This window comes from Macaca nemestrina, chromosome 2 (assembly GCF_043159975.1).
Source record: "Macaca nemestrina isolate mMacNem1 chromosome 2, mMacNem.hap1, whole genome shotgun sequence".
Lineage (NCBI taxonomy): Eukaryota > Metazoa > Chordata > Mammalia > Primates > Cercopithecidae > Macaca > Macaca nemestrina.
Window position 1 is genome coordinate 61,250,858 of NC_092126.1, and position 27,725 is coordinate 61,278,582.

General features: G+C 34.5%; 1 protein-coding gene across 1 annotated transcript in view; it reads left to right on the forward strand.

The window, feature by feature from the left end:
- The window catches only part of LOC105488555 (arginine and serine rich coiled-coil 1), a 417,805-nt gene that overhangs the window by 384,186 nt on the left and 5,894 nt on the right, over positions 1 to 27,725 (forward strand). The window contains exon 9 of the mRNA XM_071091156.1: positions 25,034 to 25,140. Within this exon, the coding sequence (XP_070947257.1) occupies positions 25,034 to 25,140 (107 nt within the window). The remainder of the gene's footprint in view (positions 1 to 25,033; positions 25,141 to 27,725) is intronic.

The window sequence follows — 27,725 nt, forward strand, 5'->3', positions numbered from 1 at the left end:
TCCATCTCCTGACCTCATGATCCGCCTGCCTCGGCCTCCCAAAGTGCTGGGATTACAGGCCTGGTCCACCACGCCCAGCCAATATCTCAGTTTCTAATCCAGGGCATTGGCCAGGTGCGATGGCTCACTCTTATAATCCCAGCACTTTGAGAGGCTGAGACAAGAGGATTGCTTGAACTCAGGAGTTTGAGACCAGCCTGGGTAACATAGTGAGACCCCATCTCAACTAAAAAAATTAAAAGTAGCCCAGCATGGGGGCACACGCCTGCAATCCTAGATACTCAGGAGGTTCCAATGGGAGTATCCCTTGAGCCCAGGAGATCAAGACTGCAGTGAGCTATGATCATGCCACTGCACTCTAGCATAGGTAATAGAATGAGAGAGAGTCTGTCTCCAAAAAAAAATTAAATTTTAAAAATAAATAATAATAATATAGGGATTTTTGTGGGTTTTGGTTTTGCTTTAAAAAAAAAAATTAGTCTTTCAATGAGAATAGTTTAAATGGTTTGGAATTTGCTTCTAAGAACTGTAGCCAGTTTGAAGGCTATGATGATCAGTTGTCTGGCACCCAGTCACAAGACCATAGATCTTCCTATCTCTCTATCTTACTTGTTTTCCTTCTCCTCTGTTTCTCTTTTTTTCTTCTTATTTCTCCCTCCTGTCATTTCATCCCTTTTGTGTCTCTTTATGTCATATTTGTCTCTCTACCCTCTCTCTATACCTATTTCCTAACCCCCATTTTGCTTTCTTAACTGTCCACAATATAGAACTAAAGTCTGTGTCATACATGTCATACCTAATGAACGTCACTTTGTTTTTCTCTTTTTTTTTTTGAAAATGCATAGGTAGTTGTCCCCCCTTATCTGTGGTTTCTCTTTCTGTGGTTTCAGTTACTCACAGTGAACTGTAGTCCAAAAATATGAAATGAAAAATTCCAGAAATAAACAATTCGTAAGTGTTAAATTGTGCTGAGTAATGTGATGAAATCTCACACCACCACACATGAACCATCTCTTTGTCCAGTGTATTCACACTGTATACACTACCGCTCATTAGTCACTTTGTTGCCGTCTCAGTTATCAGATCAACTTTTGCAGTATCTCATCACATAGGCATTTTATCATCTCACATCATCACAAGAAGGATGTACAATAATATCTCTTGAGAGATGGGGTCTTGATCTGTTGCCCAGGCTGCCCTTGAACCCCTGGGCTCAAGCAATCCTTCCACCTCTGCTCTCTGATTTGCAAATATTTTCTCCTATTCTGTTGGTTGTCTTTTTTTACTTTCTTGATTGTATTCTTTGAAGCACAGATGTTTTTAATTTTGATGAAGTTCAGTTTATCTGTTTATTTTTTGTTACTTCAGCTTATAGCGTGATATTTAAGAGGGCTTTGCCTAACCTAAGATCACAAAGATTTACTACTGTCATTTCTTCTGAGAGTTGTATAGTTTTAGATTTTATATTTAGATCTGTGATCCGTTTTGAGTTCATTTTTGTGTAGGATGTGAAAGATCCAACTCTATTATTTTACATGTGGATTATTCCAGCAGTCCCAGACCCACTTGTTGACCTCATTCAGTTTATAACTGTTTTTATTAAGTATGACATACATTCAAAAGCCTCTTTATAAGATATGTAAAGGGCATAAAGAATAACAGTAATATAGACACCTGCACACAACTTCTAACTTGAGATACAGAAAAATGAAAACTCTTCTGCAAAATTCTTCAATCTTTTCTATTCTGAATTTTATGCCTATTTTTCTCTTGCTTCTCTGTATGCTTTCACCACATCTGTGTGTATTACCAATAATATAACATTTAGTTTTAGAAATGTATTTCTGATTTTACAAATTTAAGTAAGCTGAGGTGGGAGGATCGCTTGAGCCCAGGGGTTCAAGGCCAGCTGGGCAACATAGCAAGGCCGCATCTCTTAAAAGATATTACATTAATATTTTACAAATTAAAAAATTAAAAGATGTTATATTTTACAAAGTAAAAAATCGTATATAAATTTTTATGACTTGCTTTCTTTTTCTGTTCAACATTATGGTATACCATAGTGATAGTAATGTCTATAGTTGTAGTTTATTCATTTTCACCATTGTATAATATTCTATTTTTAGACTATACCAAAACTTATTCATTCTCTTCTTGATGCACATTTGGTTATTTCAGATTTTTTGCTATTACAAACATAAACATTCTTATACCTCTTTCCTGGTATACACGTGCAAGCATTTCTCCAGGGTACATATATGCCTAGGAGTAGAATTGCTGGGGTATAAAGTACACACATCTTCAGTTCACCACATAGTGCCACATTGTTTCCAAAGTGATTGATGCCAGTCTTCACTCCTAAGTATAGTATAACATTTCTGGTTGCTCCACATCCTTGCCATACTTTATCTTTCCAGACATTTTGATTGTTGCCGGTGTGTGATTTCATTGCCACAGTGCGATGACTATAAAATGTTATCTGACTTTGATTTGCAAGGTCATTTCCAAGATTACTAACGGAGTTGAGCGTCTTCTCATGTATGTATTGGTCATTGGTATTCCTTTATCCGTGACATGTTTATTCAGGTTTTAATTACATGTTTCTATTGGTTTATCTTTTATTAGTTCTTTGTAAATTAATATGTATTACAGATATCTTCTCTTAATATGTCTTAATTTTTATGTATTCAAATTTATTAGTCCTTTTATACTTTATATTTTTTATGTCCTGTTTCAGAAAATTCTTCCCTAAGTCAAGGTCATAAGCATATTCCCCAAAGAATTTCCCATTTAAATTCTTAATCCACCTGGAATTGATTTTTTTTTAATGTTTAATTTTCATGGGTGTATAGTAGGTGTATACATTTATGGGGTACATGAAATGTTCTGATACAGGCATGCAATGCATAATAATCACATCCCAGAGAATGGGGTACTCATCCCCTCAAGCATTTATCCTTCGTGTTACAAACAATCCAATTATACTTTTTTAGCTGTTTTTAAATGTCCAATTAAGTTACTGACTATAGTTAGCCTGTTGTCCTATCAGATAGTAGGTTTTATTCATCCTTTCTAACTGTATTGGAATTGATTTTTAAGTCTTCATATCTAGTAAGACAAGTCTCACACTTGATTTTTCTTCTACATGAATAATTGGTTATTTTTAGTCTTTGTTCTTCCATATGAACGAGGTTTTCAGGTTTCATTAAATAGATTAAGTAAATAAATTGACCAGCTAAAATGGTAAGAGTTTTATTGAAATTACATTGACTCCATAGACTGATTTAGTGAGAATGATGTCTTTGTGATGTTGAGTATTTTTATCCTGGAGCATGGAATAGCGCTGCATATTTATTTAGGTTTTCTTTAGTATCTGTTAATAAACTTTTACAATTTTCTCCCTAAAGAATTGGCACATCACTTGTTGGATTTATTCCTAGTTGCCTTGTATTTTTTGCTGTTAATATTGTTATCTTTTTAAAATTACATTTTCTGTTCAGGGCTGCTATATAGAAATGAAGTTGATTCTTGAGTATTGATTTTGTACCTAACAAATTATCTGTAGATACTTTAGGGTTTTCTGTAAAAACAATCATCTTATCTTTTTATCTCTTCCTTTCCACTTGTTATGCCATTTATTTCTTTTTCTTATCTTATTGCACTGACTGCAACCACCAGTAACCAGTACCTAATAGAAATGGTTAGCTAGTATCATCATCCTGTTTGTGATCATTAAGGTATTGCTTTTTAATATTCAACAATTAAGTATGTTACTTACTTTATCTTTTTTATGGGGGGTGGTGTTTGTTTTGGTGGATTCCCTTTGTTTCAGATCAGAGACGTTTCCTTCCTTTTTTGTTTTGTTTCAATCTCAAGTAAATACTAAGTTTTGTTAGACTTTTTTCTTTTTTTAGAGACAGGGTCCTGCTATGTTGCCCCAGGTAGGGTGCAGTGGCATGATCATGGCTCACTGAAGTTTTGAACTCCTGGATACAAGTGATCCACCTCAGCTTCCCAAAGTGCTGGAACTATAGGTGTGTACCACAACACCCAGCTAAGTATTTTGTGTGTGTGTGTGTAGACAGGGTCTGACCAGATTGGTCTGGAAATCCTGGAATCAGGCAGTCCTCCTGCCTCAGCTTCCCAAAGTGAGGATTAGAGGCATGGGCCATCACACCCAGCTGACTTTAGTTTTTTCACTTTAATTTTTCTCTTTTAATCCCAAAATGTTATTAAGTATGTTAATATATCTTCTATGTTAAACTAAATTTGAGGTCCTAAAATAAACCAAACATGGTTATGGTGTATTATCTATTTTAAACCACTTGATTTCATTCATTTTTATATAAATTATGCATATGTACATATATACATGTGTGTGTATAGTTTTAGTCTTAGGGAGACCTTCCCAGAGCACTCAGTCTGAACTAGCCACTGGTCCCTTTCTAGCACAACAGATAGTGAAGAAAACAGTGGTCACTCTCTAATACAAGAGAGAGTAGAGAAGCCACTGGTCACTCTAATGTAAGAGAGTAGAGAAACCAGTTACTTGTGAGGCTATTACAGAAGTCCAGGCAAGAAATGGTGAACACCCAGACCAGGGTTAGCACAGAAGACAGAGACATATTTGGGATGTAGAATTAACAAAAATTTGTGGAAGGTAAGAGAATTATGAAAATGAAGGCCAAGGCCGGGCGTGGTGGCTCACGCCTGTAATCCCAGCACTTTGGGAGGCCGAGGTGGGCGGATCACAAGGTCAGGAGATCGAGACCATGGTGAAACCCCGTCTCTACTAAAAATAGAAAAAATTAGCCGGGCGCAGGGGCGGGCGCCTGTAGTCCCAGCTACTCGGGAGGCTGAGGCAGGAGAATGGCGTGAACCCGGGAGGCGGAGCTTGCAGTGAGCTGAGATTGCGCCACTGCACTCCAGCCTGGGCGACAGAGCGTGACTCCGTCTCAAAAAAAAAAAAAAAAAAGAAAATGAAGGCCAATTTCCAAGTTTCTGGATCGAGCAACCAGATAAATGATGGTTCATTCATTAAAACAAGACAGACCTGAGTGGGTGGAGTTAAGAGTTCAGTTTTGAAGATGATAGCTTTGAGATGACTGTATGTTAAAAAAAAAAAAAAAAAAAAAAAGTCTTTAAGTCTGGAGTTCAGAAGAGAGAGGCTGTATTCTCATACCCTTTTTGCATCTGCATTCATGATTTGCTTCTGTGACTTTTTTTGGTACTGTTCTTGACTGGGTTTTAAAAAGCAAGATTGTGCTAGCCTAGTAAGATGAATTAGGAAGTCAGTTTGTGTGACATCAAAATTATCTTTTCCTTGAATGTTTGATAGAACTTTTCTGTAAATCTTCTGAGTACAGTGTTTATAAAAGATTTTTTTTTTTTTTTTTTTTTTTTTTTTGTCAAATGATTCCATTTCTTTATGGGTTAAAGGACTACTGTAACTCTTCATTTTGGGTCATAGATTTTTTTTTTTAACTTCCTGTGATCTCAGCAATACATTTAATTTGATTTTTTTAAATATTTAATATCCTTGTCATGGAAGTATCATTTAGAAGTATCAGTAGAAGTATCATTTAATTTATATCCATATCCTCCGTAATCTAGGAAACAGAAGTCTTCATTTAACCACCATCCCTCTCCAATTTTACTTAATGTCATTCCATTAAAACTGCTTTTGTCAAAATCACCAATACTCTCTAATTTTCCAAATCTAGTATAATTTTTCTAATCACTTGCAAACTCTGAGCAGCATTTAACTCAACCGACCACACTATTCTTTCGGAAACACCCCCTTTTTCAGTTTATATGACATAATACCGAATCTGGTTTTTCTACCAGCATAGCCATTCTGTCTCCTTTTCTTCTTCTTGATTTCCAAGTGTTGTTTACAAGAACTCGGTCCTTTTCTTTTCTATCTCTGTATTTTTCTTCTCAGGTGAATTTATCATTTTTCATTAGTGTAAATATGTGTACTTATTACTTCCAAATTTTTAACTTAAGTACAGGCTCTCTCTTCTGAACTCCAGACTTGAAGACTTTTTGTTTTTTTTTTAACATATAGTCATCTCAAAGCTATCATCTTCAGAACTGAACTCTTAACTCCACCCACTCAGGTCTTTCTCATTTTAATGAATGAACCATCATTTATCTGGTTGCTTGATCCAGAAACTTGGAAATCGGCCTTCATTTTCATAATTCTCTTACCTTCCACAAATTTTTGTTAATTCTACATCCCAAATATATCTCTGTCTCCTGTGCTAACCCTGGTCTGGGTGTTCACCATTTCTTGCCTGGACTTCTGTAATAGCCTCACAAGTAACCGGTTTCTCTACTCTCTTACATTAGAGTGACCAGTGGCTTCTCTACTCTCTCTTGTATTAGAGAGTGACCACTGTTTTCTTCACTATCTGTTGTGCTAGAAAGGGACCAGTGGCTAGTTCAGACTGAGTGCTCTGGGAAGGTCTCCCTAAGGAGCTTAAGCTAAAATCTGAATAACAGGGAGGGACTTGCTATCCAAAGAGCATTCTAGATGGAGGAAGCAGTTTCTGTAAAGATTATAAGGTAAAAAATAAGTTTCAAATCTTAAGAACCCTGAAGAAGGCCAGTTTGGCAAGGGTTAGAAATTTGGTTAAAGTGTTTAGCAGGAGCCAGATTATACCAGGCTTTGTAAGTAAGAGCATAAAATGTGAACTTTATTCTAAATGAAGTAAGAGGCCAATTAAAAGTGATGCTTTGAATTTAAGGGGTGAGAGAGAGGAACTGAAGATGGGGCATATGAGTCTAGAGTTTGGGAAAGATGTTAAGGCTAAAGCTAAAGATTTGAGGACCACCAGCCTACAAACGGTAGTTATAACTATATATTACCTAGAGAGAGAATATAGGTAAAGAAGAGAAAGGAGCCTACATTGAGCCTTGGAGTACTCTAATGTTCAGAGGTACCGGTAGAGAAAAATGAGGAATTGTGACCAGTGAGGAAAAGGAAAACCAGAAGTGTATGATGTCGTGGAAGCCAAATGAAACTAAAAAGTGTTTCAAGAATGAGGAAGTGGTCACTTCTGTTGAATGACGGACTGGAGAAGAAATAGAAATAGAATGCTTCTATCAAGGTCAGCCTTGAGTAGTTTCAAGGACAGTCAAAAGTAGCTTTTAAATACTCTCCAGAAATTCTTAGAAGAGGTAAACAAGTATCTTCAACTTTTCCAAATTTAATTTGGAAAATTAAATTGGCCATTTCTATTTTGTAGCAAAATTTTAGAGTGGTTAACTTTTTGGACAAGATCAGGTTTTCTTAAAGCTTACAACTTCACGGTGTCTCTGACTAGACAGACACAAAGAAATAAATATGTTCTCCTAGCAATCAGCACATGGAGGAACAATTAAACTTGTCTTATTTAGAAGAATCCTTCTTGTAGTCATCACTTTTGAACAGACTATTTGCAGTCAGTGATTATTTAAGGTAGTGCTTGGCTTTCTGTGTTTACTATAGAAGACTTTGAGAAATGGGCAGCAAAGAGACACTGAAAATTATCTTTTAAATCCATTTCCTGAGTATTTGGGTCAAATGACTTTCTGATGTGTTGGACAGTAATTGCTTCCAGGGAATTGTTTTTACTGTCTGCCTAATCACTGTCTTATTGCTTCTGGATTATTGACCTCCTATGTCCATCTAGCTGACAGGATCAAGCCCTGAGTCAGCCTGTAAAAACTCTTCTTGAAATGTTTAAAATTAATCGTGGATTTGCAGTGGTTTCATTTTCAAAGGTTTATGTTTATTGCTGACATTGTTATGTGATAGTTTTGTGATTATTAAATGAGTTTAAGTAGACCTAGAAGTGTGTTATGCATGTCTATGTATGTGGGTATATATATATAAAATTTTTATTTATAATCAGTCTTAGTCTTCATGGGTTGGAATTTTATTCCCGTATTTTTTGCTTGGATTGAAATGGCATGCTTATCTAACATAGCTAGTATTCTCTGGTTATTTCCTGGTTATGTAGTTATAGATACTACAAACTGGTAAACATACCTTAAGAGGTTTCCAGATTTCTCCATCTGTATGGATTAATACATTTTCTGCCCAAATTTTGAGACATAACAGAATGATTGCCACTACCATCTCCTCTTTCCCAAAGATCACATATTTTTAGAAGACTAGTCACCTATTGGTGGTAGTTAATGTTATGACTCCTTAAGAATTAAAATAAGTGAAATATTAATAGATTGCTTAGAAATTATGTTGTTATGTTTAGAGATTATGCCTCAGAGCCACTGTCATTCCACGCTAGTCACCAACAGATCTCCATGTGAAGCTCAAGACTGTTGTACATGTTCTATTTGTTGTCTCCTTACTCTTCTTCCTTCTACTGCCTCACATCTTTGGAACCCCTTGTCCTGCCTTATCCCTAGGGTTTAGCACACAATCCTCATCTTTCCATCAGTTCCTCATCCTCTGGATTTTTCATTTGTCCAAGTTTTTCAATGCTTCAGGGCCCTGTTTTCTTCTATGAAATAACGAACTCACCTCTGCTGAAGTGCCACTTCTGCCCAGAGATCATATTTGCACTTTAGTATACACCATATCTTTACTCAAAAAAAAGGATGTAAATTTAATGTGAAGACTTGCCTAAGATTATATCATTAGTTGTGGAGCTAGAACTTAGAGCGCTAATATTCAGTCACTTACTTCACTTGTAAATAGAGCTGGAGTTGCCTATTATATTGCAATCTTATGACTTAAAGCATTGTATTTGTCATGAAAAAACACTTAGTAAAAACAAATTAATGGTTAATAATAATATTGTTGCCGGGCGTGGTGGCTCAGGCCTGTAATCCCAGCACTTTGGGAGGCCAAGACGGGCGGATCACGAGGTCAGGAGCTCGAGACCATCCTGGCTAACACGGTGAAACCCCGTCTCTACTAAAAAATACAAAAAACTAGCCAGGCGAGGTGGCGGGCGCCTGTAGTCCCAGCTACTCGGGAGGCTGAGGCAGGAGAGTGGCATGAACCCGGGAGGCGGAGCTTGCAGTGAGCTGAGATCCGGCCACTGCACTCCAGCCTGGGTGACAGAGTGAGACTCCGTCTCAAAAAATAAAATAAAATAATAATAATAATAATAATAATAATAATAATATTGTTTGTTCCTACAGCTGATTTCCTTCAAAGGTGCTGAGGAATGGGCTAAAATATATAATCTCATTTCCCATTTGTTCATTCCTTTATTTATTTGTTTATGCTATGCTTCCTATATCTGAATGACTCTATATATTTCTCAGTTTAATCTAGCAAATGTGGGGACTAGAATGATTTACTTTATTGATATGATAATGTATTAGAAATAGGTTAAAATAAAGAAACTTTTGTTTTTATAAAAGGTAGAATCATTATTATTATTATTTTTTTTTTTTTTTTTTTTTTTTTTTTTTTTTTTTTTTTTTTTTTTTTTGAGACACAGTCTAGCTCTGTTACCCAGGCTGGAGTGCAGTGGCCGGATCTCAGCTCACTGCAAGCCCCGCCTCCCGGGTTCACGCCATTCTCCTGCCTCAGCCTCCCGAGTAGCTGGGAGTACAGGCGCCCGCCACCTCGCCCGGCTAATTTTTTTTGTATTTTAGTAGAGACGGGGTTTCACCGTGTTAGCCAGGATGGTCTCGATCTCCTGAACTCATGATCCGCCCGTCTCGGCCTCCCAAAGTGCTGGGATTACAGGCTTGAGCCACCGCGCCCGGCCGATAGAATCATTATTGATGTGAGATTTCCAGCTGAAAAGTTTGCTACTCTTTTTTTTCTTAAAGCAGAATTTTTAAAATGAAATCATTAGGCTATCTCACCAGAATATTTTAATTGAAGAAAAATTAGCTTTGCATACAATTCATAGCTCTGACTTATTATCATATAACTTCCATAACATTGTGAAGATTTCAGGCTTCTCCAAAATAAGCAGCAATAAATAATAATCATATATTCCTTGATACAGCTTGGCCAACTGTATTTCAACATACAAAAACACACAAGGCCTACTTTACTTTTGTTTCCCCCTTTGAGACAGGTTTCACTCTGTCACGCTGGCTAGAAAGCGGTGGCACAATCACGGCTCACTGCAGCTTTGAACTCCGGGGCTCAAGTGATTCCTCCACCACAGCCTTCCAAACACTAAGATTCAGGCATGAACCACTGCATCCAACCCTACCCTTCTTTCATAATAAAGATAATGTGGCATTTAGGGCTTGTCTTGATTAAAAGCCAAGAATATTATTTGCATTTCTTAGAAAGAAAAAGCTGAACTGAGGATAAAGTAGTGTCAAAATGATGACCAAATGGAAGGGAGATTATAATTGCAGATTTCAGAACACAGTTTAGTATACATATGTATATTACTTCTTAAATAATGGTTTGAGGAGTGGAGATTATTCGTTCATTTGATTTGAGATCTCCATGCTTCATTTTTTTTCCCTGGGAAGTTAGAATTTTCCCTCATGGTTCAGACTCTTAAAAATATATACTCACCGTAAGTTCTTTAAAGATTCTGAAAAGTTGCCTTCTCTATTAGTCTTTCATTCTTTATTCTCCTTTTTGATTTTTCTGTCATCAGTGACACCTGAATACATTTTCCAGGCTACACTCATTGACCAAAAAGGAAAAAACTTGGCATCAACATTGTTTTTAGTCATTAAACGATTATGTTATTATGTGGCAACTCCTTTATAAAGTAACATGAACATGACTCAACTTTGGCTCTAAAATTAGGAGAAATAAAGATTTGCAATAGCAGTATCTGTATGTGAGCAATAGCATTTTCGTAAATTGATCCGTTTCCGGACACTATTTTTAAAGTTGATTTCAGTGATAGGCTTTTTTTTTAAGTGTTGTACCTAGCAAACTATGAAAAGTCTCTTATTAATCATTTGTATTTCAACTTATTTCTGAAATTAAGTCGTATTATATATAATACTTCGCATCCTAATGCTAAATTTCAACATAAAGTAGTAGGAGCAAAGTTTCTACTCAGTCAGTTTTATGTGAAATGAAAATAACCTTGAATAATTAAGGCAACTTTTAAAAAGAATAGTTAGATGTCTATACTCCCTGTTTTAAGACTTACTATATAAAATTACACTAATCAAGACTATATATTACTATAATGATAGACATATAAGGGAACTTTTAAAAATTCACTTTTAATTAAAAGATAAAAAATACAAACCTTATCTCTCAATGTAAGCTCCATCAAGATCTAGACACTTTTGTAAGCAATGATACCAGCCATTTAGTTCAACCCTAAAACACTGAGGGTCCTGGGAATTTAACTATGTTAATGAAGTCTTTTTTACAGTATTAACTGAAGACAAATGGGTGCCTTTTAAGATTTTTTATGATTAGGAAACAAAAGAAGTCAGAAGGAGCCAAATCAGGGCAGTAATGTGGATGCCTAATGATTTCCCATCAGAACTCTCACAAAATTGCGCATGTTTGATGAGAGGAATGAGCGGGAGCATTGTCATAGTGGGGAAGGACTCTCTGGTGAAGCTTTCCCAGACATTTTCCTGCTAAAGCTTTGGCCAATTTTCTTGAAGTACTCTCAATAAGTATTGTTCTTTGGCCCTCCAGAAAGTTAACAAGCAAAATGCCTTGAGCATCCCAAAAACGTGTTCCCATGACCTTTGCTCTTCACCAGTCTGCTTTTGCTTAGACTGGACCACTTCCTCCTGGTTGCCATTGCTTTGATTGTGCTTTGTCTTCAGCATCATACAGGCAAAGCCATGTTTCATCTCCTGCTACAATTATTTCAAGAATGTGATCTCACCTGTTAATAATTTCCATTGAAGTCTCTGCTCTTGTCTGCATCTCATCTGGGCACATTTTTGGCACCCATCAATTGGAAAGTTTGCTTAACCTTAATTTTTCAGTCAGAATTGCATAAGCTAAATCAATTGAGTTGTGGTTTAGGCTGTGGTGTTGGCTATTGTTTGTGTTGATAATCATCAGTCCTCTTCAATTAGGGCACAATTAAGATGAATTTTTTCCTTGCAAATTTATGTGCCTGGCCTGCTGCTGCAGGCTTCACCTGCAATATCATCTCATCCCTTCTTAAAAGGATTTGTAAACTGCTGATTTCTTTGGGTCATTGTCCCCATAAACTTATCATAAAGGCATCAATGATTTCACCATTCTTTCACCCAAGCTTCATTATAAATTTAATGTTTCTTCTTGCTTCGGTTTTTGCAGAATTCATATTCTGATAAGGGCTCTTTTCAAACTGATGTCATATCCTTCTTAGTCCCTCAAACTAGATCCTATTCAGACATGTTATGACAAGTTCATTCAAGTTTACTTTGATACAGACAAAATTGAAATCCATACAGTTTTTCTATAATGTACATTTTCCATGAACTTTTTAAGACCCCTTATATAGAACAATGGAACAGGGTAGAAAGACCTTGCTCAACCCTCACGTATATGATCAATTAATTTTCAACAAAACTACCAAGGCAATTCAATTGGGAAAGGAAAGTCTTTCAACAGATGCTACTGGAAAAACTGGATTTTTTTACTGAGGAAAAGAAACATTGACCCTTACCTCACATCATACGTAAGAATTAGCTTTAGTTTTATAGCAGAAAAATGCGGGACCCATAAGAATGAGCTTGAAATGTATTATAAACCCAATTATAAAAGCTAAAACTATAGAACTTCTAGAAGAAAATTTTTGCAGCCTTGAGTAGGCAAAGATTTTTTGGATAAGACACAAAAAGCATAAACCATTTTTTTAAATGATAGATTATACTTCCTGAAACGTAAAAAGTTTTACTCTTTGAAAGATACTGTTAAGAAACAAAAAGGCAGGTCATAGAATAGAAGTAAATATTAGCAATACGTATTAACAAAGGACTTCAATTCAGTATATATAAAGAACTCATAACTCAATAAGAGAAACAACCAATTAAACAATGAAGAAAAGATTTCAACAAATCATTCAGAAAAGAATGGATGGCTAATAATCTTATGAAGAAAATGCTCAATATCATTAGTCATCAGAGAAATGCAAATTAAAACAGCAATGAAATACAGTATACCAATTAGAATGGCTATGAGTTAAAATCTGATAATGCCAACTGTTGATGAAGATGTGGAGTACCAGTACTCTTCTATACTGCTCTTGGGAACATAAAATGGTATAACTACTTTGGAAATCAGTTTGGCAGTGTCTTACAAAGTTAAACATTTATCTCCCATACAATCCAACTATTTCAGTATTAGGGCAGTATTTACTATCCAAGAGAAATAAAAACATGTTCACACAAAGAGTTGTACATGAATGTTATAGCAAACTTATTCTCAAAAGCCAGAAACTGGAAACAACCCAAATGTTCATCCGCAGGTGAACGGATTTTAAAAATTGCAGATATTCATATAATAGAATTCTACTAGCATTTCCACAGATGTACCCAACAACATGGATTTATCTCAGAAACATTATGCTGAGTGAAAGACATCAGACATGAAAGAGTATGCAATTTATATGAAAGTCTAGAAAATGCAGACTAATCTAAAGTGGCAGGAAGCAGATCTGTCATTGTCTGGGGGTCAGGGTAGAGATAGAAATTGACTGTAGAGACACACAAGAAAATTCTTGGTGACAATGGACGTGTTCTATATATTGATTCTTGTAGTGGTAACACAGGATTAACATGTACCAAAACTCACCAAATTGTATGCTTTGATAGGCACAGTTATAGATAAATTATACTTCAGTAAAGCTAGTACTCTAAGTGCAATTCGAAGTATTTGGTGGTTTCTTTAAACCTTGTGATTTTATATGATGCACTTCATTATTGATATTATAGCAAAATACTCTGCTTTTAGAAAAGAGAAATTAACATCATCTCACATCTACCATCCTCCCTATCCCACCTCTGTTTAAAGGATCAAAATTGTATATACAATCGATAAAATAAGCATGTACGATCATAACTATTAATCATGTAAGGTTATCAGAGATTGAAAGGCTACAGAGCAACCTAGTGCAATGGGAAGCATAGAGGATATTTGAAATACTAAGACTTGGTTTCATATTCCAAACTCTAGCTCTAATAGTATATCTTGAACTTAGAAATGGGTATATTACTTATTACCAAAAATTAGGATCAAGTGAAACATGCTAAGGCACTTTGCAAGCACAACAAATCCTTGTCCTAACCACTGTACAGTCAGATCTTAACTGCTTGCAAATAAAAGTTCTAAATAAGAATTAGTTTGATTTGCCAATGAACTCTGAGAGAGCAACCGGAAATCTCAACCAGAAATCTCCAACACCTAGCTAGCACCTGGCATAAATACATGTTAACTAAATTAATTTCCTATTTCTGAACCCCAGTATTTTTATTAGCTCTGTTCAGAGAAATTAAGGCACATGGGACCATAAACTATTTTCTCTAAACTTATGAGTCCAAACATAATATGCTTACAAGAAGAGGTATTAGAACTCATAACTTTATACCTACTGATGTTCCAATTGTTCAAATACAATTATGTTAGGTATCCATTTGCTTCTGACATCATAAAAGAACAGATCACAAAAGACTTGGACTTAAGCTGTCTGCTTTTCCTTGCATAATAAGTCCCCTGGTTCAGGGAATCCAGTCATTATAGAATTTAGCCTAACTGCTTCTAATCCATGTAGGACTTTTTATTAAAGATGAAAACTAGTAAAGAACTATGAGAGGAGATAAAATATTAATTCAAGTCAGTCATCACCATATCTATATCTTAAGAAGTTAATAATTCAAAATCTCTTTTTTTTTTTTTTTTTTTTTTTTTTTTTTGGTAAAAGACTTCTGAATATACTCCCCACTTCTGAATATACTCCCAGTCCCATGGTGTTAGGGGTAGGTTGCAACCATGTAACTCCAAGGTGACTGGGCTGGCACCAACATCAGCACTGCTGACATCTTCCAGTAAGTTTTAGTTCATTAATCTTAATGCCATATATGTACCCTTTCTCTAGTTAGTAGGTGGCCAGACATAAAAACTTGCAGAGACAAAGACATTAATGGGATGATGCAAGAAGAGAGTTGGAGATTTTTTTTTTAATCTCCTTTGCACATAGGAGTGACCCTAATCAATGCTTTTTGGAGAATATAAGGAGAATACATCTTGTTGCCTTCTGTAGAATAGAGAACTAAGTAGATATGTTGCCTCTGGGTTTAGTATTTATTTCTGGAAACTCTGTCTTTTCATTTTACTACCATCCTCTAATAAACCAATATATCCACTTTGTAAAATATAAGACTCTGGAGGTATTATATGTGCTTATAAAAACACACTTTTAGATAAATGGTTTTTCTGGTCTTCTAATATTCCTCATTTCCTTCTCATTGATTTTCAAGTTTCAACACAATTTTTTAAAAATAAAGATTTAAACATGAGACAGTAAACCTGGGTAAAGAACTAAGGGATTTTGAAATTCAAAGTTATTATTTCTGTTTTTAGTAGCTGTTCCACCCTTGCAAATATGTATAATAATTAGCTACTATTAATATTCTCTTTTCCCTAATTCATTATAAAATGTATAACTTCAATACAATAATGCAGTATGTTTTTATCATGAGAAATCATAACGATATCTTTATATGTGAACCTGAACTTCAATATGAATTTGTGAGATCTTATTTTTATATTAATGTCTATATTTTGTAATGTATGTGGTATGTGTATATATATGTTTATTTTAGACACATTTGACTGCATTTATATATTCATAGAGATTTATATAGAGGCATTAAAAAAAACAGGCATAGTCAGTCATGGATGTTCATTATATATAAAGGTTATTGGGGATGCAAAGATATAAAAGATAGAAGAACCTAGTAATTGCCTTTAAGATCAGAGCACAAAGCATTAGTTTGGATTTTACAAGGCCAGCCAGCAACAAAAGAGCAGTAATTTATGAGCTCAGCGTAAAAGAATAGCATAATTGCATTAAAAATTAATGCTAATGAACACTAAAATGGGGAAGGTGGTTATGATGAAAGTTTGTATTCATCTTTCCTGGTTTGAATGATGGCTAGTGGCTTGATTAATGGCTTAATTTCTATCAATTAGCGGGGGAAAATCTCCTGCGAGACAAGGGTAAATTGAGCATTGAATTACATATCTTGCTTTTGTGTGCTAAGAAAAAAGAGCTGCATATCTCTGATATTAGCCACAGTGACAAATGTGTGTGCCCTGCGATGTCTGCATTAGCTCTCCTGACAGGCGAGTTGTGTGTGGTTATGGGGTGTTTAGAGATGGCTGGCAGACAGCATTCACTGCAAGTTCCTTAGAAACATACAACTCTTCCATCTACAGAATTTTAATTAGAGTCGATAAGGATTCTAGAATTAAAATGGACAGCAAACAGCAACTGCAGAATCTGTATTCTGACCTTTTAATCTGGTATACATCAAATTATATTCCTTTTTCCTACCCTATTAAAATAAGAAAACTTCCAGTAGTTTTAGTTTTGTTGAGATTATGAATTCTTACCACTCTATTAAAGTGGATTTGACTACCAATGTTGATTACATTTGCAATAAGCATAAGGCAATAGTCTATATTTTGGGACTATTTAGTGGTTGTTGGTTTAACCAAATTCATGGAAACCATTCTTGTTTTTTGTAACAATTGCTGAACAGTAAATAAAGAGCAACTTAAAGTGACAATTTCCTACTTAGGTTGTTTGCAGGCTTAAGGGAAAAAAACGCTAGGTTTTTAGAAACTTTATTTTTTTAAGTCATTTATAAAGGTTTTCTAGATGTGACATATATATATCCCTTTAAAAATTTCAAATGTTTCACATTTGAAATTCTGAAAACACACATCTGTAATCTAGTTCAAGATAATGCCAGAAGAGTAAGACATTATATAAAATATTATATATTTATGTATATATGCATGTATATATGAATCTCTCCCCTACAAATGAAGCTACATTGTATTTTACTGAATGAGTAAGCATTAAAATACAGAATAAGGACAATACCAAGAATACTTATTATTTATTATAAATGGATGGAGTGGGGAAAAAATAAATTGTTGCTTGGCAGGAGTGGGTAAAGAATTCATTTGACTGGAAAATAATGACGAGGTCACAATTCAGGGATTGAATCACAGTTCTACCACCAACTAGCCATGTGGCCGTCACCAAGTTACTTATTAGCCTCAGTTTCTTATCTTTACAATGAGGATAACAGTGTTATTCCTCATTGTCATAATATTTAAATGAGGTAATCCATGTGAAGTACTCAGCACAGAGTGCCTTAAATTTCTATTGCTGCTACTATTACTTACTTCTGCTACCAGAACAGCCCATCTGGCCTTTTAAACAATGACTTAAATGAAAAATTCACTTCTATGACCTTCCCCACTGGAAAGGTATTACATATATCGATGATGAAAACAAAAATTACTGTGGACATATATACACCAGAACAAAACATGCTTGCTTTAAAACATGGTTTCTACCACATAACTGTCATTTTGGGTAGTTTGTGTTATAAGACATCCATTAGGAAGTGAGAAGATTTCCCATTTCTGTCACTGAAGCCTGGGTAACCACATGTCAGCAAAATACCACTTTCCTACTCAGCCTACAGCATTCAGTGAATCACAGTGGACTCCAGTGTCTTGGTGGGTGATAAAATTCAGCTGGACCTTTTGTGCCTTATCATAGATGTGTGCAGGCCTGTCCTCCACTGCTTCTGCTCCTTCTCTCCTCCTTCTGTCATTTCCACATCCTGGCACACCACAGGTTTACCAGAAGATGTATGAGCTAAAGCCATTTTCTACTTGCCTGAACTCTAAAATGTTGCCAGCTTATTATAAACCATACTGTCAGAAATATACAGATTTATATAAGAACTGTTTAGCCAACTTCCACATCTTTAGTACTGTTACTAAATGAGCACTTTTGTTTATGCTCTGCTTCCTATATCTGCTACCATTTCTTAAGTGCTTTTAATGTTTCCCTATCCCTGTGCAGAGCACAGGTTATCATCTCCCAGATTTTTGTGTCTTGCTTTTTCATATCATTTTTGCCTTCTGAAATACCACCATGTCAGAGAGTTCTTCTCTGGTTACCCCATCTGAAATAGTTTACTTTCCTCCTTTCTAGCCCTCTAGCCTGCTCTATTTTCCTTGATATTATATTATTTACTTGTTCATTATTTGTCTCCCTCATTAAAACATAAGCTCATGAAGGAAGAAGCTCTTATTCATTTCCAAGTCCTAGGATGGACTTGGAACAGTGTACTAGTGGAACAGTGCCTGGCACATTGAATGTGCTCACTTATTTGAAAAGAGAGGGGTGAAGGGAGGGAGGGAGGGAAGAAGTGAGGGGGGAATCTCTTAACCATCCTATGATGTTTAGGCTATTATTATCTCCGTGCCATAGATGAGAAAACGGAGACCGACACTGTTGAACCACTTGCCCAAAGCCACACAGCTAGTATGTAGCAGAGACAGGGTTTAACCCAGATAGCCCAAACCCAGAGCCCTTAAAACTCACCACTGAAAGACATTTAATTTTTTAAGTTACAAAAACTTTATATAATTTGACATTTTCTTCCATGAAGTTTTATTTTTTAATGGTAACTTTACTGCCATTTGATTTTCAGTTATTCAACAAATGTTTATTGACTGCCTACTAAATAATAGAGCACACTCCACTAAGTTCTGGAGGTGACACAAAGAGGTATGTCCCCTCTAGCTGGGGAGAAGAAGCTTTCATTCAAGAAGAGATTTGCAAGGCAGCATATGCCAAAAGCCAAATGAATTATGCAAGAGGTGGCAAGGGGTGGCATCATCACAAGGTGGGCATCAGGCATGGCCTTAAATGACAGGGGGGATTAAGAGAAGGTGAGAGCATTCCAGGTGAGAAGAGCTGAATGAGACATTCAGTGTGGATTTTGTTTTTAATAAAGCCTAGCCTGATGCCCGGTTCACTTTCACTTATTAAAATATTTAACAGAAATCCTTCTTCATTGGTACAGTCACATTAACATTATTCCTATTACTTAATCTAATATAGTAAGCAGTTTAAGGTGAGTTTGTCTTGGATCCCATCCAAAGTGGAGTTGCTTTCGGAGACACTTCAGGAGCCTTGTCAGCATATGTAACATGGTCCTGTAGCATAAGCTTCCAGAAGACTAACAGAAAAGCCCTATTCCACTTAAGAAGTTTTCTCATCTTTTAAATTATTTGTGTATATCAGTTCTGGAAATTTGTTCTCGACAATATTGGTCTCATGAACAACCTCAAAATGTTGGAGCTGGATGGATTTATAATGCTTGCCTTGTATGTGTTCTAAAAGAAACATTTAAAATGTACTGTTTTGAAAGGGAAAACAATTGGATGTGCTCACTTATTTGAAACCTGTGTTCATGAGAAATGTAAAACTTTAGAATTCCAAGTAAGCTTTATGAGATGTTTTGTTTGTTCACAAATTTAATTGAATAGCCAGCTTTACCATACAAATGTATTATTGTTTGCTTTTTTGTTGTTCTTGTAAAGCACTTAAAAATACTTTACATTTCAAAGTTTTTTATTATCTGTCTTGTAACATAAGAAGGAATTTTTTAAATGTTTTTATTATTGACTAAAATTTGAGCTCATTTAATATGAAAATAAGATAATCTTTTGTATTATTTATGTATTTGTAGCAATAGTATTAGTACATATTTTTTTTCTGGAATAGTAACATAAGTAACTCAGTAACTGTGGGGCCAACTGACCCAAATTTTTTGTAACATAAGATGCATTTTAACTTTGGGAAAATTCATAAAATATTAACATTTCAAAGGAGTCAGTTGAAGCTGCTGGTTACTTGTCATGATCACATCTGGGGTAATAGTGCCATCTGCAGTTCCCAGCCCAGCATTACTATTAGAGGAGATTGATTTATGTTTGTAATCTACAAATGCAGTATGAAAAGACTAAAATTTTCTTTTCAAATGAAGATTGATATTGGACCTTATCATCTTTATTTACTAATTTTAAAATTTGTATAACATTTGGTATTTTTGAAGAAAATTCTGTGTTATGAAATGTGAAATTCATTGTCAAATATAACTTGAAGAAGCAGGAGAGCCTAATTTTTATACTATAAACATCAAGAGTAACTAATAAAATTTTTTTTAATTTTTCATCACAAAAGGAAAATGATTTTCTATACTTTGAGTTAAGTATTGATTGTTGTGGTCTGTAATGACTTGGCTTTCTGAGTCTATTATTTTTTATTTTATTATGAAGTATATATCCCTTCCATTAACATCTGGCAAACAACATATGAAAGTTATTTTATTTACCAGTAATATGTTTATTAAAAAATCATCAAGTACTAATGGTATGTTTCATTCGTGTTTACCATGTAAATGTTTTTAAATATCCTATATTAATTCTCCCAGTAACTTTGTTACTTGTCTTTAATTTTACTTCATGGCTAATGAATACAAGATACTGTGTGTGTTGGGTATTTATGCAGCACATACAAACCATAATACATTTTAAATCACATTTTCCCAGTCTTAAAATTGGCACAAAATTGTTAAATGATAAATTGACATGAATAGCTTAAGAAACTGAATTTAAAACAACGTAATATGTATTATTGATGTGTGTTATTCTGCTTCCCAAAATGACAGAGTTATACTCAAGACATACATTTGTGGTCATTCACATTAGAATTTTGAGTAAGAAGCAATGTAAAACTTTTTTTTTTTTTTTTTTTGGTGAGACGGAGTCTCGCTCTGTCACCCAGGCTGGAGTGCAGTGGCTGGATCTCAGCTCACTGCAAGCTCCACCTCCCGGGTTTATGCCATTCTCCTGCCTCAGCCTCCCGAGTAGCTGGGACTACAGGCGCCTGCCACCTCGCCTGGCTAGTTTTTTGTATTTTTTTTTCAGTAGAGACGGGGTTTCACCGTGTTAGCCAGGATGGTCTCGATCTCCTGACCTCGTGATCCGCCATCTCGGCCTCCCAAAGTGCTGGGATTACAGGCTTGAGCCACCGCGCCCGGCCTTAAAACATTTTTATGTCTATTTTCATACAGGATAGAGCTGAGGTACTGTAAAGCCGAAAATGTAAATCTCTTGTGAATCTTTCAAATTTTAATTTAACATGCTCTTACAACCAGTAAAATGATTCCCAAATTGAAACAAAAAAAGCTATGTTGGTGTATTTTCATATTGTGAGTAAGGCAGACTGGTTTTCTCCTATCTGCTCTGTCACTTTGTTAGTTGTGAAGTGATCTTTAAAGAAGCACAAAGATAATGTTGTTTTTCTGTAATCTTTCTCCTTCTTTCCTTTATAATTTTTCCAATGCTATTTTGTTAAGCATACTGGCTTTGGCAAGCCTCTATGATAACACTTTTATTTGTATTAGGAGCTGGTTGTATGTTCAAATTTAAAGCTACAAACACTGCAAGCTTTAGACATCAAGTACTGTTTGTGAGGTCACCTCTGACATTTAATACTAATGATGTCCTTTGCAATTTCAAATAGAGAATATGTTTAGAGAAAAAATTCAAGAGGTCCAACATTTCATTCATATGAGACATCATTCTGAGGTCAGAAATAATGTCTTTTTGTTGGGAATTAGTGACTGTGAAATAATTCCAGTGAAATTAACTAAGACCTATACAGACAAAAGTAGTTTTCATATCGACATTAAAGTTGGATTATACAGACTAGTACCCATTATGACTTTCCTTTGCTATATTAACATTATTATATATGTAATTAATAAAAAATTTATCTGCTTGTATGGGATGTGTTAATATTAATAAATTAGCTGGGCAAAGAATCTTCTCTCATTTCACATGCTCAGTTAGTATATTGCATAATTAAAATCTAGAGGAGCTTTCATTGTATAAAGCATGTGGGACTATTTACTCTTACATGGCACTCTGATAGTGCTTGGTTTTATTATGTGGGAAGATATATTCTTCCAAAGATGGGAGTATTGTCTGTGTTGGCTGCTACTTCCAAGCATTTCATTCTCATGTGGTTATTTCTCACAAGAGAAAAGACTGGTTTCAGCTGTCAGGGACACATCTTCATAAGAGCCATCTTTCCCAGAAATAGACTGGAGTTGCACAAGACTGTATCTTTATAAATTGTGATTGGTCAGAAGTTGAGACAAAGATTTTGTCAGATAATATTTTTGTTGAATTTATGAAACCAATTTTCCTTTAATACTCTTTATATTTATCTCTATAACAACATTAAACCTTTCAAGGATAAAGCTGCTATAAAAACTGATTTGCTGCAAAAAACTCCACGTTCATGTCAAACCACTTATTACTATTGTTAAGTAAATGTGACTATTCTCCATGAACCCTAAATCCCAAAATTTTTAAGTGCCTTAGCTGAGTATACAATCATTCCTAATTCAACTATGTCTTCACATCAGCTTAAAATGAATTTAAACAGCAAGGGTGTAAGTCATTATGTTACATTTTTCTGCCCAGCTAGCATGTGAAAAAACTGAAATATAAAAATATGAAAATACAAAAATATGAAATTACACATGCACATGGCTGTTTATTAAAGCTGTAACTGTGAAAGCAAAAGACTAGAAACAACTAACCATCCATAGGGCATTAGTGGAAAAAACTATCATCAAACTATGAAATATAATGCTATTCTATTATAAAATAGAATGCAGAACTCTCTTAGCTGCTGTGGAGTAAAAGTGAAGAAATGTTAATTGAAAAAGGTAATATACATAATAGTACATAGTATGCTAATTTTATGTAAGCAAGAAAAGAATATACTTATATTTTCAAAAATAAACAATGGAAGGATAAACACAAACTTAGTAAAAATGGTTATCTCTAGATTGGAGTGAGAACTAGGGACATTCTAGACTTGTGAATGGTGTTTTAAATTTTGACCTTAGAATCATGTAAATATTTTTTGCAACTAAAAAATGAACATTAATCACAAAGCAAGACCTGAAAAATTGTTTCAATTAACTGAAACAAACCTAATTGTATATCAAATTAATAGCATAATTATGCAGAGAATTATTTCATGACTTTAAAGCACAGTATTTTAGCATTTCAGCAGTGGAATAAATCCTAAGGTCAAAGACCATAACAAAATTTTAAACTGTGTTAATACATCTTGTTATTGATAGTAATGTTTGTCCTGTTATTTTGAAATTAATACATATACATATTAAGAAAAACAAATACTTTTGGTCATATCATTAGAGCCTAAGATTTTTAGAGTAAGAAAAAGGATATACAAATATAAAATAAAAGACTTTTAAGATCCTAAAATCTTTAATTTGGTTGGTAGTATCAGCATAAACTCATATTAACTGTTTCCTTCTAAAAGCATGTACTTTGTATCTCACATACTGAAGAGGTTCAGAAGCATTGACAATTCAGTAGCAATGAATACCCCTAGTACCCAGATTGTTGTCTATAAATATTATTCTCCATTATGAAGAGTCTGAGTTCTTTGGAGAAATGGCTGATTTCAGGTCTGGGACAGAAACTGTTCAAGATGATCCTACAACTCTTATTAAGCCATAACTACTGGGGATTATATTGAAAGGCTATAGGAATCAACTTCAAGAGGATCCCACTACCCAAAAATGAAACAATTGAAGCATCAAAATAAGAAAATGACTACCATGGACTGAAGTACATTAAATAAACAAATATTCATGAATTCATAATGACCATCTTTGGTCACCTTTGGACCAAAATTGATAAAGGGAAAGAATCAAACATCTATTGTGACTTTCCTATATAGGCTGTATTTCACAGTCACTGAATAGTCAATGAGGAAATGTTCTTCATTATAGAAGAATCAGAGCTAATAAATGCAGGAAGAATGATAGAGTATCACCATTTTACAACCTCTAATGAAATAATGGCTCAAAGCAACAAACAGTGTTGCTAATTTGCTAAGTGAAAGATTGATGGGGAACTTTCTAAGGGGTCAGACTGACTCACCTTGTCCCCACTGATCAATCTTAACCACTAAAAGTAGGAAACGTGCATCCTGATATGATGTAATAGGAATGACACAGCATCATTTATGATGTATTCTTCACCAAAAGAAATTGAACCTTAATGTAATTAAGCCTTTGGGTTTCACTAGTGGTTTACACAAAACATGGGAAATAGAGGAACATGTTAAATAATATCATGAGAATAAAATCAGCCAGATCCAGAATCTAGAAATTTTACAAGATACATGATTCAGATTCTTCAGTGAATAAATGGCAATGAAAGGGAAAGGCAGTGGACTGTAAGTGATAAAAGGAGACTTAAGGTACTTATCAACCCAGTGCAATGTATAGACCTTGTTTGGATCCTATTTCAAACAAACCAACTATAAAGAGACTTTTTTACAATCAGTGAAAATCAAATATGGAATATTTATAGATGTAATCAAATTAAGGAATTATAGATAATATTTTTAGTTGTGAAAATTTTCAAGTTATTGTTCTTTTTATTTAAGTTCTTATCTGTTGGAGATGCCTACTAAAATATTTAGGGATAAAATGGTATGATGCCTGGGATTTACTTTTAAATATATCAGATCCACCCAAAAAAATTGAGGTGGATATAGATAGATTGATTAAATAAGAATAACAGAAAGTTAATGGTTATAGAAGCTGAGCATTGCATACAGGTGGATTCACTGTGCCCTTATTCCTTTTATGTGTATTTCCATGATAAAATGTTAAAGTTTAAGAAAAAGCCCCCCCACCAGATTAGCTGAGATCATTATAGCAGTGCCTTCTTAGCAGTGTTTTAGGTTTTGAGTATGAGTCTTAATTCATAGGAACATTGTATTTGTGGATCTCAAAACAAAAGAGTTTCTTGTTGTAGCTTAATTTATAATGTCTTTTTATCCAATTAAATTTCATGAGTAGTAAAATTTCTTCATAGAAAGAACATTGCTTAGGTATGGCGTTATTAACATGCTTACACCAAAATACACTGACATTATACCCTCTTTTTCAGACCAAGCCACCCTGGTAGAACAAGTGAAAAGAGTGAAAGAAATTGAAGCTATTGAAAGTGATTCTTTTGTTCAGCAGACATTCAGATCAAGTAAAGAAGTCAAAAAGGTAAGTTCTTATCCACCCATTATGAGTAAACCTTTGGATTCTATCTGAAGAGATGCTTTATTAATGGATTTTACTTAAATGTGTTTCTTCTAATAGATGAAGTAAAGCAAGAGAGTGTCAGCCATGTTGCTGAGAGAGAGAAAACAAATCAGGGAGACTCACTTAATCACTTTAATACAAGTTTAATTTGTATAAAAAATACTATAAAATGTGTCAGATGTCATTTTTATTTTTAAATTCACCAAGAAGACAAAATAATATGTCAACAAAATAGTTCTATAACAGTAATGCACATTTCTTAACATACACGGTTTTCTTTTCAAATGTGTACATCTACGTTTTGAATTGACATTGCTAGAGAAAAGTTAGAAAAGGGCTTTAATAATAAAAACTAATACCCATATTGTCACATATATCTTCATTCTTTGCCCAGATGGTTATCATTTATTTGACTGTGGTAAAGGAACTTTGACTGACATTTTACTTCCATTGAATATTTTATTCTTTCATTCATTGGTAGGACTGCTTTTAGGAATTAGGTTTCTATTGTAGGAAAAGGTATTCTAGGAAATACATGTATTCTTTAATAACATTCATATAATGAAAATATGGTTATAATTAACACTCTAAAATATTCTCCATCCATAAATTGTATTAATGGCTGTATAATATCCTGTTGATGTCTCCTGACGGTTATTTTTCCTCTGATATCAAATAAGTAGTTTTAACTTCAGAGATTTTAAGTTCATATTTATTATCTTTTCAAAATAAAATTTTAAGATGGAATTACTTGTTAAAGGTTAACATTGTTTTAATACATGTTTCCAAGTCACCCTCTGAAAATATTCTGCCAATTCAAATTCTACCCAAAAGTTCAAAGAGATAACTGCCTCCCACAGATATCTTGGTTGGCACCCAATCCTATCAGGTTTATCATGTTTACTGACCTAATAGGTAAAAATTGGCCTGTTTCCATTAGCACTTCTTTTGTTATTAGTGAGATTAAAGTCTTTTCAATTACCACATACTTTTTAAAATAATTTATTCAGGAGAGATGTATTGAGCATATACTACATGTCAGGCGTACGATCAGATAGCCCTGGATAATCTGTGGTCCTTGTGTTGCCATTTTGTTGATTTCCTTTGAACTTTTGGTAGTTTGCCAGCACAACTCCTAAAAAAATTGGGGCCGTGAAATGAACATTCATAAATGTAGTTGCCCATTTTATTTAATCTTATTCTTACATATTATAAGGCCATTCATATATCCTAATGGAATTACTATAATTTATTTTAAAACTTGCTTTCCTCATATTTGTTTGTGAAGTTTACCCTGACACCCAGTTTTTATTGGACTCTCTTATGATAAACTAGCATTTTAATTATGTAGAAATGCTTATTCTTCCATAGTCAATACACTGGGTTTTCTACTAAACAACTTTTTCTCACTTGGTACTAATTGTTAATTTCTCCCTTTAAACTTATTTTCAATTCAATGCCTCCAACAAAGCATGCATCGAAAGGTAGGAAGTAGTGCTAACAGGAGAATATGCTAGAAAACTTCATAAGGTGGCATTTATCTTGGTGAATATACAATAGTCTGAAGTCTTACTGGACTTTTATTAGTCACTACACTTCAGAATGATCAGAAGATCAGTGACAGTCTAACAATGAATAAATTCACACTTGACTGAAATATAGAACAAAGGGACAGTTTATTACTTTAGAAAGTGATATCCCTGCCTAGACTCTAAAATATCTGTATCTGCAATATAAGGCGAGGATTCAGGATGCCCAAGAAGCTGAATTATTTATGAGGAGATTACTTAGCAAAAGGAGGTAAATTATCTTGTGGACCCTTTTATCCAGATCATGGAAAGATATGATGGACTATCCCTGATGCATAGCAAGGATTAACTCACTTGAGGACTGAATTACCCATGACCCTAGTTTCAACAGATTTTTCTCCTGGACAGTTTTGTACACTTTGATATAAAGTTTGTATCCCTTAAAAAAAAAAGGCTTTTGTATGCTGGCCACCCCTTCAGTTGGTACAGTCTTTGTTTAACTGTGTTAATTCCACTAATTAAGCTAGGGAGCTTTTACCAGAAAAGTGGCTATTACCAGTGACATGCTAGACACTGTGTCTCCTGCAACACATATTGATTTAACTAGTTTAACTCTGAAATCGTGTTTCTTTTGTCTGAGTTAAGAGGGAATCTGATAGTCCCTGATATATCATTGAGGAACAAAGATGCATCTTGTTTTCAAACTTAGTATGAGTTATTCAACCCTAATGTTGTTGTATCTGGCGGATACCCACCTGTGTTCAAAAGAAGGGTAAATAACCCTATGCAGCATGGTCTTTTGGCCTACTTGAAAGTAGATTTTAGAACTAATTTTTACAAACTAAACCACCAGGTGGCAGCGCTACTCAAAGCCAGATATTTGATAGTAGCCATTTTGAGGTTTTGTTTTATAGTCAAGGGAAAATTTTATCTTACAGTTTTTCTCACTTAAATAAAGTAGCAATTAGTGGTTCTCTCTACAAATTTTTAATTGCCCATTATTAAACAATAACTTCC